At 43.3% G+C, this 14303-nt stretch overlaps 1 protein-coding gene across 5 annotated transcripts; it reads left to right on the forward strand.

Annotated features, from left to right (window-relative positions):
- Nucleotides 1-1878: 1878 nt before the first annotated feature.
- Nucleotides 1879-14275, forward strand: LOC109641191 (potassium inwardly rectifying channel subfamily J member 10). 5 transcript variants are annotated; one of them, XM_020105566.2, is made up of 8 exons: nucleotides 1879-5227; nucleotides 5315-5427; nucleotides 6111-6293; nucleotides 8591-8933; nucleotides 11299-11510; nucleotides 11706-11837; nucleotides 11963-12140; nucleotides 12488-14275. In XM_020105566.2, the coding sequence occupies exons 4-8, from the start codon at nucleotides 8591-8593 to the stop codon at nucleotides 12883-12885; spliced, it is 1263 nt and encodes a 420-aa protein (XP_019961125.1). In that variant the 5' UTR covers nucleotides 1879-5227; nucleotides 5315-5427; nucleotides 6111-6293; the 3' UTR covers nucleotides 12886-14275. The 5 variants fall into 5 exon arrangements, with proteins under 5 accessions (XP_019961125.1, XP_019961126.1, XP_019961124.1 ...); XM_020105567.2 differs by having other exon boundaries at nucleotides 6128-6293; XM_020105565.2 differs by lacking the exon at nucleotides 6111-6293.
- Nucleotides 14276-14303: the final 28 nt, after the last annotated feature.

Genomic DNA, 14303 nt, shown 5'->3' on the forward strand with positions numbered 1-14303 from the left:
AGAGAGAGAGAGAGAGAGAGAGAGAGAGAAGTTAGATTGACATCACCTGCTGACAAACACGTAGTTACAAACATCTGGTCGGGATGTTCACAGTATAATTCATGCAGATGTGAAACTAAAGGAAAAGTTCACTTGTATCTCAAGGAATCCTCAAGAACCTGGACACAACAATGAACTGTCCTGAGATGACATAGGAGAAGTGTACGTGAATTACATTTGTGTGTCTGTGTACTTGTGTGTATTCATTTCCGTGTGTGTGTGTGTGTGTGCTCCTCATACCTGCTGTACATACAGAGCAGCCACTGTTCTGGTTACGTAACAGCTCATTTGTAGTCTGACAGTTCTCAGAGCTGTTATACCGACGCTCAGGTCTGTTTACTTTGCAAACCCAGAGCAGACACAAATATTTCCCAGCATCCGTCTCCCTGGAGTCCGTCCTGGGAGAGTTTCCCTCACACGTGTCTCTCTCTCTGGGGTTTCTACTTTCTTCTCGTCTGTTAGTAGAGATTCTTTAGGTCGTTTTTCTTTGCTCTTGCTGGGGAACTGACGATGTCGCACCTCGTTAAACCTTGTGAGACAAAGTGTGATCTGTGAATATGGGCTGTACAAATACTAAATACTTGATCTGTACAGTTTCATAGATGTTTTTCTGGCCTTGAAATCATCCGGCATGTTTTATTTTGCTCATCGTCTTTTATTGTCTTTCTTTTTTCTCTTCTCAACCCAAGTGGTTCAAGATACAAGACTCTAAACTTTATTGTCTAATGCAGGTACTGATGGAAATGTATATTTCATACAATACATAGGAAGACACAGAACACAATTTCAGAAAAATACTGTAAAATTAAGTAAAAAGTTGACCTATGGCAACTAAAAACCAAATATTAAAAACTGTATATGAAGAGCTGAGTCCTTAAATTCATCCCTTGTCAGCGTCGAGCTTCACAATGTCCGTGGAAATATTACGTAAACATCACTGCCTCACAATATTATACTTTCTAGTAGTATAATAGTAGTATATCATATCATTCAAGTAGTATTCATTACATCAGAACTAGTACATATCAGGCAACGGTAACTTCATCTTATTGTCGAGGAAACAAACTGGGTCGTCTTTAATATGCGTTGGTTCTGAAACGTCACGGCTTTAAGAATGGAGTGGTTGCTTTGTCCATTATTTGATTTCAGATCCAGTTTGAAGTATCTTGATTATTATTGGATGTATTGTTAAAAAAAAGTTGAGGATGAAAACTTCTTTCGTTCACTGCCCCCTGCTGGTTATAATCTCCACGTGTCGGGTTATTAATTCTGAATGAACATCATTCAAAATCGACCACAATAGCATGGCGTGAACTTTGAGTCAGAAAGGTTTGTCCATTTGACTTTTCCAGTTTTCTCAGTACTCTCTGATACATACTGAACAAATACACGCTCACAGTGTGTAATGTTTCTATAAAAAAGAAATGAGTTGGGGACCCAGTCTCTCCAGATGTGCTGCAGGTTCACTGAGCATCATCCACTCGTGTTGCTGCTGCAAAAGAATGAATCCGTCGCTGAGGGTTCATGACGTAGCTTCGTTTGCTGAATCTGATCGTTGAGTCGTGTACTAATATTTGCAGGTATTGATCCTGAATCATAGGATTGATCACAGGTCATTTGCAACACCACGCATGACTCACTGATGTGTCGTTGTTCCTTCCGTGTGTTCCTGTCCGTGGTTTCTCAGTGAGTGTCTGACCAGCAGCTGATCGTGTCATGATGTGTCAGGACTGAGCTGCTGGTCAGTCACGTCTTCATGTGCGTGTGATTTGGTGCAAATCATGTGTTGTTGTCTCATCTTCAGATCTGAGCTCATGATCAGCTCAGTCTGTTTTACAGGTGAACAGACTGAGGCTCTTTCAACTGTGAGGAAGGAGGAGGACGAGAGTCCTGAGGATTTCTGAGAAGTTTTAGTACACACACACACACACACACACACACACACACACACACACACACACACACACACACACACACACACACACACCTGAAGTTATCGTCTGCTGCCACCTGCTGGCTGAGGTCTAACTTGCAGAAGTGAATCCTGTTCACACTTTATTTTTCTGAGCTTTGAAGCAGAGACTTTCCTCTTTTATTATTCATATTTATGAGAATTCAGGAGAGAAATTAGGAGGTACATTCGTCACAATTATTTTATGAGATACTTGATGATCATCTACAAAAAAGTACAACGAAAATCCTCTCTTGAAGTATTTATACATGAGCTATCACTCATTTATTGATGAAAAACAATGGAAGATTCCTTTGTTTTAAAAATTAAAAATTTGAATCATCTGGTGAATGTGTGACAACTGAAAGGCTGACGAATAGCTGAGTTAATGACATATTGATTAACGATTAAACTCAATGAAGCAATAAAGTAAACAAAGATAGATTCCAGAACAAATACCAACTTTTGCGATGGATTTAAAAAACTCAGCAGACGTCTAAACTCTCGGTGACCACAGGAAGTGAAGCAGTGACCAAAACAGCAAATAAATATGCAAGAGGTGGGATGGAGAGCAAAATAAAAGGCTGGAAAGAGAGAGAAAAGGGAGTTTCTAAGGATGAATGAAACGGAGGTAAGACCACCAACACCAGCTCTACAAGGAGCCAAAAGCACTGACTGACCCCGACACACACACACGCACACACACACACACACGCACACACACACACACGCACGCACGCACACGCACGTATCTTCTTGTGTTGAGAGACAGGAAATGGTAAACACTTAACTATCACATCTCCACATCCTGCATATAGATATGAAGTAGTTCCGTATATAGAGCTCATTCTAGGGTGAACAAAACAACAATTGCTATAATTTAGATGATTGAAAACATCACCAGGATTATTTTTTCATATAAAAGTTCTGCGAATAGATCCATGTTACCTAAATCACACACACTGAACTTTGAATGCATGAAAACAGCAAAAAGCAGCGTTGGCCCACATACTGAAAACTTCTCAGAGTGAATCTCCACCACTGAAGAACTAGTTTATTAAAGGACAAACGAGCGTTGACATAAGAACATCACTAATGACCTGCTCCACATCTCAAACCAACTGAGCACCTGCGCGGGAGATAAGTGTTCGACAGCAACGTGGCAAACACCAAACGTGACTCTTTGAGAGAGAGAATCTGACGGAGAGGCAAGGAAGCTGATTTCTCAACATGGTTCACACTTACTGTAAGTGTGATAATCGGCAGTTCCAGTAAACGATCTGCAGTGATGGGAAGACACGCGGCTGATTGTCCTCGTCTCCTCACGCGCGGTTTGACCCGAGTTCTTAATAAAGTCAGTGAATCTGAGATGCAGGAGAAATAAACAGGAGTTTGTGTTGAGTGACAGATGCGCTGAGGCAGATTAACTACAGGTGAATTTTAGTAGCATTCAGAGCGAGAAGGCACATGAAGTACTGACATCTGAGTGTGTGCAAAATATAAAAGTCTGGATCTAGTGGATTTAAACCTGGTTTAACAGTTGAGCTTTAACAGAGCACGTTACTGTGGGAAGATTATACAGAGAAAAGCAAATGCAGGTAAATGAGATGAAACAATGCATCGTCCACGTGACCGAAAATCATAAAACAGAGGTAAAAGTCAGTTTAACTCTTAAAAAACAGAGATGGTGGAATAAATACTTCCACAATTTAGGTGCCATGACAACAAATGGCACCCTGTGGTCCTAAATGAGCTCGTTCTATGGGCTGAGCTGTACATAATCTAACACTGTGAACTAAACTGACAGAGGAGGAGATCTGGCTCGGCTAAATGTTCGACTTGTGTTGCTGGAGTTTAAAAAGAGGCCGTGACACATCAAGCTGACACTTGTCTGGCTCCACCATCGTTACTCAGCTCTAAAGATGAACTCCAACGAATTTCCAAATTAAGTTCGTGATGCAAGTCCTTCTGACCGCCGTGTTTACAAAAGTCTTCTTCCTTCTGCTTATCTTTGATGCATTGCATTGCACCATGCCTTTGTTTCCGCATCTTCTCTTCTTTAGGAGAGAACTGCAGATTGTCTCCTCCCACAATGCAACACGGTTCCTCTCATGCAGGTTCAGATTGCATGACGACCAGCTGTAGACTCTGATGCAGAGTGCGAGCGCCTCTCTCTCTTCGCTAATTGTTCGGCTTGGCTTGCTGGGGCCCCTGATGCATGGGTCCTCCGTATCGACATGCATCCTCACAGCAACTCACAAAAGTGCTATTGATCAAGAGCTGCATTCGCTCCCCGGTTCTGAGGATGGACTTCCCTGGATGGATGACAGAAAATGAAAGACAAGATATCATGCACCCTCCATGTTTTCTAATATCCACCCCTGCAGGTACATGACTGTCTACCAGCACAGAACCCCCCGAAACATAAAAACTCCTTTTCTGAACTTTGTAGCCGGCGCACTCACAGGGACTCTTTAGCACATTGGACCAGTGGCCCTCATCAACTCCATCCACCTCTCCCTCTTTCAGTTAAATAATGCTTTGTCACCCTCTCCTGAGGCAGGATAAGGGGCGGTATTCACCTCACGGATGTCCCTCTTCATGTGTTTGAGCCTCACAGGACGCTCAGTACAGACGCACTTGGACACGGCAAGGGCGCCATGAATAGAGGGCTCTGTGGTGCCCCCTAAAAGAGTGTTTGTGTGTTTGTGTGTGCTGCAGGGGGTGGTTTGTTGCGACAGTTTGTTGGTGCATTTTGTGGACAATGTGCATGTGAGGCCCCAAGCATGTGTGTGTGTGTCCACGTGTGTGTGTGTGTGTGTTGCTTCTTTGAGACTCAGTGAAGGAGTGATGCAACAACAGCTGCAGCAAAACATGTTCGAAAAAAGAAAAACGTAAACATTTTGAACCCCTGCTCTCTCAGGCCAGTTTTCGCAGAGGTCCCATTGTGGTGCCTTTGTGGAACCTTTTATTATCCTGAGAGGGAACTGAGACTGGAGGGAGTGGCGATCAGTTATTACAGCAATTACCCAGACGTGAGCAGGACACAACAGGAATTCAGGAGTGAGGGAGAGAGAGAGAGAGAGAGAGAGAGAGAGAGAGAGAGAGAGAGAGAGAGAGAGAGAGGGGGAAAGAGTAAAAGTGAGAGAGGGATGCCTCTTATAAAGCCAAGTCCTGTCTCTTTGGGGAGAATTTGCGAGCAGTGAGTCCGGGCTTCGGGTCAGGAACAGGAGCCCGGTAAGCCAGTGACCACACCAATAATTCTCCTTAATGGTGCATCAATGTCCAGGGATGCACGCTGCTGAAGTTATTGTTCCTGCACAGTTTCAGGCCCAGTTGTGTCCTGCGAGCATGACAACACAGCAGACATGTGGACGAGAGGCTGAAGCTCCGGGCTCCTAACTCTTCTCTGCACCGGTCACTTAGGTTACTGAAAGGTAAGCTTCACATTTAACAGCAGAGAGCGATGCAAACCACTGAGATTGATAAATAAATCAAATGTCTTGATTTGTTTCATTAATGAATGAATGAAAAATCCTCTGACAGGTAAGTTCCTCATCTGCTCAAACGTGTCTAACGATCTATTCTGATAAGAAATGTGCATGTTGTTGTACAGATTCACAATTTGTAGAATCATGTTTCATCCATTGTAAACTGTTTATATATTTGCATGATTATTTATATTTCATGAATTAAACTGGTAATTAAAATGATGACAGTTGGAAATGCATAAAAATTGTAAAAAAAAAACAATAATAACACAAGTGTCCGTCAAGTGGGACCAAAACAATATAAACTACATAAAACAAGTTCATATTTACGTCTAAATAATTCTCAGGTTTTATTTTGTGCAGCGACAAGTTGTCACCTCCACGTGTGGGAACATCTGGCCATTCATGAAACTGAAGCTGAGGTTAAAACGTAAACATGACTCATATGGGGGTTTCTTGTCGGGTTCTCACTCTCGCAGTATCGTGAGTTCGAGAAAAACTCCTCACTAATCAATCGTTAGCTTTACTGTGTTTTTATCTCTAATAATTCAAAATTTTCAGTTTATATGAGTCTTCAAATTAAATCAATTAATGCATTTTTTTCCTTTCTTACTTAATTTTCACTTTAGTGTCCTATATTGAACAGGTTTTGGCAAATCAAAATAATCAAGTGAAGAAGTCTGATACACTGAGAATCAGAGGAGCAGCAGGTTCACTAGAATTTAACGAGGAGTCGGAGGAGTTGAGACTGATGATGAGTGGTGAATTAAAGATTTGCAGCAAAAGAAGGAAAGAATGAGAAATCGAGGAAGGTAAGGACGAAACAAATGGAGGAGGAGAAAGAAAAAGTGTGTGTGTGTGTGTGTGAGTGTGAGGGGGAGACGGAGGGGGATTACTCCTCACTCCAGAATACTAACGAGGGCCTTTTGTCACAGATCTCTTTCTCTCTCCCTTCCTCTCTTCCGTTCTGTCGTTCTCCCTTTCACTCATCTCTCTCTCTCTCTGTCTCTCACCCCCCCCACACATGTAATTGCACACAAACTCACATACATGCAAACAAAATAACACATGTACACCTCCATGTACACCTCTCTCTCTCTCTCTCACACACACACACACACACACACACAACAAGGAAATACACATGTAATTGCAATACCATTCACACATGATCACACACACACGGATGGGCACAGAGTCGTTTTTGTCAATGGTGTCTTTTGTTTCTTTTATCTTGGCTCCAAACAAAGCATTCCTGTGTACACAGAGGAGAGAGAGAGAGAGAGAGAGAGCGATGGAAGGAGAGAGAAAGAGGAAAGTAAAGAGAGAGAGAGGGAGAGAGAGAGGGAGATCAGAAAAACATTGAGCGCTCTTTTGTTTGGTCAGAGAAAAAGTTTTGATTCACATGTTTTGGATGCGGCTCGCTGAGTCCGGGCCAGTGCAGTAAAGTGGTCGTGTTGCCATGGAGATGGAATACATCCGACTGGAGAGGTTGGTCAAAGAAAATATGGTCATATGTCTTCTCACACTCATTTCCTCCCATTTACTGTATCATCATCCACCTGATATGCCTGTAGTGGGAGCTGTGTGTTTCTCCAGGACGTGTGTGTGTGTGTGTGTGTGTGTGTGTGTGTGTGTGACGTGGAGGATTGGGGCGAGAGGGCGACGCAGGGTTGAAAGAGTGAAGTTTTTCAATGGTGTCATTGTGATTCGTGAGCGTTTGAGGGGCTCACGCTTGCATAATCACAAAAGTGTGAGGTGATTAAAGCTGATTGATTTATGATTTATCATTTACACCACTCGGATAAAAATATACAGACACTTTTTCATTCCTCACACTTGATGTTAAGTTTTTTGCAGGATGAGTACTTTTTTATTTTTTTTAAATTGGGGACTTTTGTTTGTAGGGAAATATTTCTACCTTGTTGTAGAGGTACTTCTACGTAGATCTGAGTACTTCTTTCACTGCCGGTTAACGCCCTGATATCAGTGTTCATTCTTCGCCAGAGCTTTTGTAGCTGAATGAGGTCAAATCTGGAGAGATGAGATTTTCAACAACCCTATGCAAGTGTAGTTTTTGGGTGTCTGCGTACTTATGGCCAACGTTAACATTTGTATGTCACAGGGGGGCGTATCTGAGAAGCAGGCCACCAGAAAGCCGAACTTTGGCCCTTTTCCTACCAAACTCTTACAGCCGTCTCCAGTTTCCCGTGAGAAGTTCAGTCTTTGTCCACTAACAGCTTCTTTAGTCAGAATCAACAGTAGCGCCTAGAAAGAAAAACTTTATCCAGATAAACATCCAAGTTCAGTCTTTTTTTTACCTTAATCAACTCATTCAGGGTTCTCCTCTCTCTGCGGACTCACAAGTGAGACTCTGTGTGGACAGGTTTGTCGGGTTAATGCTGCATGTCTTCATCCTAATTCTACTCTTCTTTCTTTTCTCTTTCCTCCTCCTTATCTTCCTGCTTTGTGGCTCATCCTCTTCCTGCTGGCCTGCATGATTTGTTGGACGTAAGTGAGCGTGTTAAGTACTCGGAGATACAGTGACTGTCAGTGTGTGAATGTTAACACCAGGTCTGAACAGGGCCTGAATGTTCTGACATCCATACACCCCACAGAGTAAAGCATTAAAAAAAAACAAAGCTCATATCACTGGAGTGTGTGTTGCAGGTGGAGGATATATATAGATTTTCTATAGACTGAGAAAATACACAGACAGGGGCGTAGCAACAGGTTAGGGGGCTTTCTCCCAACTTGAGAGGGGAACCCTTCAACAAGCTGTCTGCTAATAGAGAGAGAGGACATTTCTTTGATGCACTTCCCTTTTGCCTCAGGCTTCCAAAACCCCCTTGGCCTTGTAATTTACAGAAAAAGTTTAGTCTTTCATTTTTCTTTGGTACATGTGTAAATAACTTATAGTAAGACCAGTTTCATTTGAGGTGAATTTTCCCAGAGAGGAGAAGCAGGTGGCGGCAGGGGAATCTACCAGAGTCTGCAGTCATTGTGGGCAGTTTCATGTTTTTTTGAACACATCACACTGATGAAAGTTGTGTTTATCCAAGTTGTGAAATGACTTAATTTAACTCCTCTTATTTTTATTGTCCATTAGATGACATCTGCCACACCTCCCTCCTCTCGTAGCTCCTCCCCTCAGAAGGTGTGCCACTCCCAGACACAGACAGATGTTTTGAAACCTTTGCTGGGCGGCATTTCCAATGCGGGCGGGACTCTGAGGAAGAGGAGGCGTGTTCTGTCGAAGGATGGACGCAGCAACGTGCGTATCGAGCACATCAGTGGGCGGAATGCTCTGTACATGCGTGACCTCTGGACGACGTTCCTGGACATGCAGTGGCGCTACAAGCTCTTCGTGTTCACGGCGACGTTTGCAGGGACCTGGTTCCTGTTCGGGGTGCTGTGGTACCTGGTGGCACTGGTGCATGGAGACCTGCTGGGTGAGAGAGGAGGGGTGCCGTCAATGGCTTCATGCGCAGTTCATCGCCTGACATAACGTCACGTCTGAAAAAATTAAGCTGAAATAGCTCCGATGAGGGTGCTGCCATCTTGTATTGTTGGATTCTGAAACTCAGAATCACAGAAAACGTGGATGGTGGATCTCCACTTCTTCCCCTTTTACAAAAACGAAGCCAAACTATCTTGGTTGCTGCCATTTTCTGACTCACACTCAGCTGTCAATTAGCTGTCATAAGTAATTGAATGAGAACTTACATCAGTATGATATAATTATTCTTAAATGAAAGAAAATATAATTGAGAAACATTTACTTTGTGTGTACTTTGTCCATGTCCCATCTACTAACATGGAGGAGGTGGGGTTCATGGCCGTTAGTGGGGAAAGTATGCGTGGTAAATACGTTTATTCACTTTGACTTAAAGGTTCAGTGTGTAGAATTTAGTGACATCTAGCGGTGAAGTTGCACTGAATACTGAATACTCTCTTCTATGGTAAAGAAAACAACAATTCATACAATTTAGATTAAACACCAGTGAAAACATTTTATTTTATATTCAGTTTCCAAACTCATCTCTCATAGAGGGAAATCTCAAATCTGTGTCTGGGGGAGATACGATGAGTGGAAACTTTAAATGATTCATGCTTGACTCAAAGTTGGAGGGTGGTTACCTACTCACTGGAATTATCTGCGTTTAAAGGTGCCTAATTTTAACCGTATATGTTAAAAATGATGATGACAGGAAATCACATGTCTTCAAAAGGACACTTTCTTTTCGTGTAAAGGTGTTTAGTAGGCACATGCACAGACATGTTTGTGCTCAAGCCAAAAAAAGAGGCCCCCCTGCCATTAAGAAAAAACACAGTAGGATATATTTAACTTATATATTTATTTTTGTGAACACAGTCAACACAGTCTAACTCAAATTATCATAACTCGAATAAATAAATGAAAAACAGGCAAAAAAATAATCATGAAAATATTCGAACTTAAAACTTATCGAAACTCTGCTCAGAATGAATGATATAAAAATAAAGCATCCAATATAGTCTATCAAATACTCTATGTCTTGCTCAATGGCAAGCAGGAGAAGGTCACAGAGACTCCTAATTTGCTGCGACTGTCTGTATCTCTCTCTCTCTCTCTCTCTCTCTCTCTCTCTGACCCCCTTGATCTAAAGAAGAAAGCGAAAAACTTTATTGATCCCCCAAGGGGGAAATTCTTTTTACACTCATTTCAATACATGCAGTTTCTTAACCCACACACACGCACACAAAGGGCTCATAGACGATACACGGAGAGAGGTGGTAGAGTGAGGGGCAGCCCCGGAGAGGCGCCCTGCAAGCAATTGGGGTGTTTGCTGCTTTGCTCGAGGCAGGGCCGGGTCTAGACAGGCATGTATGAGGGGGCAGCCACAAATCTTGAGGGGGCATTGTGCTCCAGCACCTTTTACCATGTCTAATTGACAAATTCACTCACTAGGATGCGGGTACACTGAACAAGTGCCTTGTAAAGTACTGTGGTCTCAAATGCTTGGCACACTTATTTCATTGTAGTTATTGTTGTTAGACTAACCATATGTGAACTTGGGTTGTTAGTTGTATGTCCTACCCTCAACCTAAACTGACTGCACAAAGGGGAGATGGAGCGGAGGTGAGAAACATGACATGAGAAACAACTTGATATATTTTATATTTGAGAGGGCAAGCAAGATATTAAGACATTAAGAAGTGGAGCGGAGGAGAGAAGCATGAGATAATAAAAAATATATGAAATTTAATATATTTTGGGGGATTTAGTTTGAGGGGGCACAACATTTATTTGAGGGGGCCAGGCCCCCTCTTGCCCCTGCCTAGACCCGGCCCTGGCTCGAGGGCACCTCAGCAGTGCCCAGGAGGTGAACTGGCACCTCTCCAGCTACCAGTCCACCTTCCATACTTTTCAGTCCATGCTGGACTTGAACCGGCCACCCTCTGGTTCCCAAACTGGTTCCCCTCTAAATATAGAGTATTTGAATATAAAGGGCCTTTTCTGGGGTAAAGAAAACTACAATTCATCAAATTTAGATGAAACGAACTCGTGAAAACATCATGAGGATTTCTGCCAATAGTTCCCTTTCACCTAAATCTTACACACTGGACCTTCAATGTCACATGTTTCCAGCAAAATGTAAGAAGTAGAAGTTAGATAACATCCAGTGTCATGGTGCATACCAAGAGCATGTTTTCACCTCAGACACTTATTCTCCCTTGCAATGTTTTGTTTTTCAGATTTCAAAATGACCTGAATCTCACAAGAAAATGTACAGAAGTAAAAATACAAAACTATGTTGCGTCATGTTTCTCCAGAGTTCGACCCTCCGTCGAACCACACACCCTGCGTGATGCAGATGCAGACCCTGACGGGGGCCTTCCTCTTCTCCCTGGAATCCCAGACAACCATTGGGTATGGATTCCGCTGCATCACTGAGGAATGCCCAGCGGCTGTCATCCTCCTCATTGTCCAGCTGGTCATCACCATGCTGATGGAGATCTTCATCACCGGAACCTTCCTGGCCAAGGTAACATACAGCTGCAAATACAGGAGATTTCCCTGTTGTGTGAATGCGTCTGACTCTGTGTTCTTCTTTTGTAAATTGCAAACTCTGGATAATGTCCGACCCAAAATCTGAAGTCTTCAATGTGAAGAGACCAACGTGAATGTTTTCAAAGATTGTCAAACGGAAACTAGAAGTTCACGAGGTTTCTCTGATCAGGTTGCTCGACCAAAAAAGCGAGGAGAGACAGTAAAGTTTAGCCAACATGCTGTGGTGTCCACGCATGAAGGTCGACCCTGCCTGATGATCCGAGTGGCCAACATGCGCAAGAGCCTCCTGCTTGGGTGTCAGGCAAGTGTACAGTACATGGATATACTGTAAATTTTACCACCTACAGGTTCCAAACTGACAGTGAGCAATTTGTCCAATGTTGAATGAATTTAGCTAAAACAGCTCGTGCACGTTGTTCCCTCCAGGTGAGTGGAAAACTGCTCCAGACGTCTCTGACCAAGGAGGGCGAGACGGTACGTCTGGACCAGAGGAACGTCCCCTTCCAAGTGGACACATCCAGTGACAGCCCCTTCCTCATCCTGCCCCTGACCTTCTACCACATCATCGATGACAGCAGCCCCCTGCGAGCCTGGGCAGCCAAGGGTAAGTCGGGAGGTGAGGAGATTTAGCGGGTATGTAGAAACCTTCTCCTCAACAGCTTTCTGACATCTGAAACTCACAATCCAACGAGCACTTCAGGCGAAGATTGGCTCGGTGAACAGAGGTGAAGAAGCAGGATATGAACCTGTATCTTGAACATTTTTCATATCTTAAACAATAAATGTATTCAAGGTGAGACTGAGAGTGTGAAGTTATCCCCAATTGAATCATCTCCACTGACTGCCCTTAACTTTAGTATTTTTATTAATTCCTCTGTCCTATTATTCAACTTCCACCTTTTTACAACCCTCCAATGTGCCATTTCTTCACTTCTCATTTCCGTCCACCAGGTGGGGGCTGGACAGATCCAGAACTGGCTGACTTTGAGCTGCTGGTGATCATGAGCGCCACGGTGGAGCCGACCTCTGCCACTTGCCAGGTTCGCACCTCCTACCTGCCCGACGAGATCCTCTGGGGTTATGAGTTCCCCCCCGTAGTCTCCCTTTCTCCAACAGGTAAATACGTAGCTGACTTTGCCTTCTTCGACAAAGTAGCCAAGACTAAGACCACGCCCGTCTTCAAACCATCCAGCCCCCAGCACGGGTACCAGAGCAACGGGGGCGACGGGACTGTGCCGGAGTTGTCCGATCCAGAGAAGATCCGTCTGGAGCAGAGCTACAGGGAGCGAGGGGAGGACCGAGGCCGGGTCAGAGACACTCCTCTCAGTGTTCGCATCAGCAATGTGTGAACCGACGGTCGACTGGATGACAAGGGAGAGACTGCGAGAGACTGCCAAGTTCAGTATCGACACCAAGTCACTGAAACATCATATAAAGCAGCTCTGGACACTGGCTTCCCTCCTATCAGAGACAGATTTGGTTCTCAGTAACACCAGAACATGCAGGAAGCCAGTATGGACTGTCGACCACTGCATGGTTTGTTATACATTTGCTGTTCTGACTGTATTCATATGAAGGAGCATAACCAACTACCTAACAGCCACTACTACATATACTGTCAACACTGTTAAAGAAGTACTAGGTTGGATTATTTATTCAAACAACACCAAACAAAACAAGAAGGGCACAAATCCTCCACTTATGCTAAAGCCCTGTCTCACTATGTTAAAGAAGGAGAAGAACTTGAGTCTGTTAAAGTGAGCAGGAAACACCCACACACACTAAAACTTCCTGCTGCGCACACACACACACACACACACACACACACACACACACACACACACACACACACACACAGACACACACATACACACATACATCAAACCACTCTACACAAAACTCTATTTAAAACATTTCAAATGAACTCGACCCTAGTCCCCTTCATATCATCATGGAGACAGTGGGTGATGGTAAGGCAGCTATATGTACAACTCACCAACACCCCCCAACCACAACGTCTGCATGATAGTTTGAGAGGTTTCCTGTCTGAGAAGGCGTCAGAAACTATGAGTCAAATCTACTGTGTCTCTCTGAACGACTGCTGTTTCAGGACAGAGTGATATAGCACTTTATTTACATTATGTACATTTGCACCTTAGGAGGGTTAGCTGCCTATGTATGTTTGGAACATAACCTTAGAAGAGATAGGTTTTTAATACTACTCACATATTAAATGTTGATTATTTCCAACAGAGGCTTCCTTCCTAATTAGAACAAGCAAACTGAATTTAATCTGTAGGCAACATGCATTGATGTAAGTGCCCCTTAGGGAGTTTTACTGAAAATGTTTCAGAAGCTCTTTTTCTTTACGTGTGAAAAAGGAGTTTTTTTTTCTAACACTGAAAAAATTAACTACAGGTGATTTGTCGAAATCCTCCTTTTTCATTGTTCCTTCTAGACAACAGGGACGTTTAGAAGATGACGAGGTGAGTGGGGAGGGATGAGAATGTGAAGGTGAAATATTGTAAATCACTGAACGTAAATAAACGGTGATGGCGACGGTTTGACTCGACAGACGAAGTAAAGACGAGATATGAATGTGTTGGAATCTGTTTGTAACATTTCTTGACTTAACATGGAGCTGTGGAGTGTTATTAGTGTTTAAAGTGCAGCTGGAGAGTTCCAGTGACACAGTTCTCTCTTTAAAACAAGTGATGAAATAAAGCTGATGATGAGAAACTTCCTGTTTTACATCTTTCACTGAAAG

The sequence above is a fragment of the Paralichthys olivaceus genome, chromosome 16, assembly GCF_024713975.1.
Source record: "Paralichthys olivaceus isolate ysfri-2021 chromosome 16, ASM2471397v2, whole genome shotgun sequence".
Lineage (NCBI taxonomy): Eukaryota > Metazoa > Chordata > Actinopteri > Pleuronectiformes > Paralichthyidae > Paralichthys > Paralichthys olivaceus.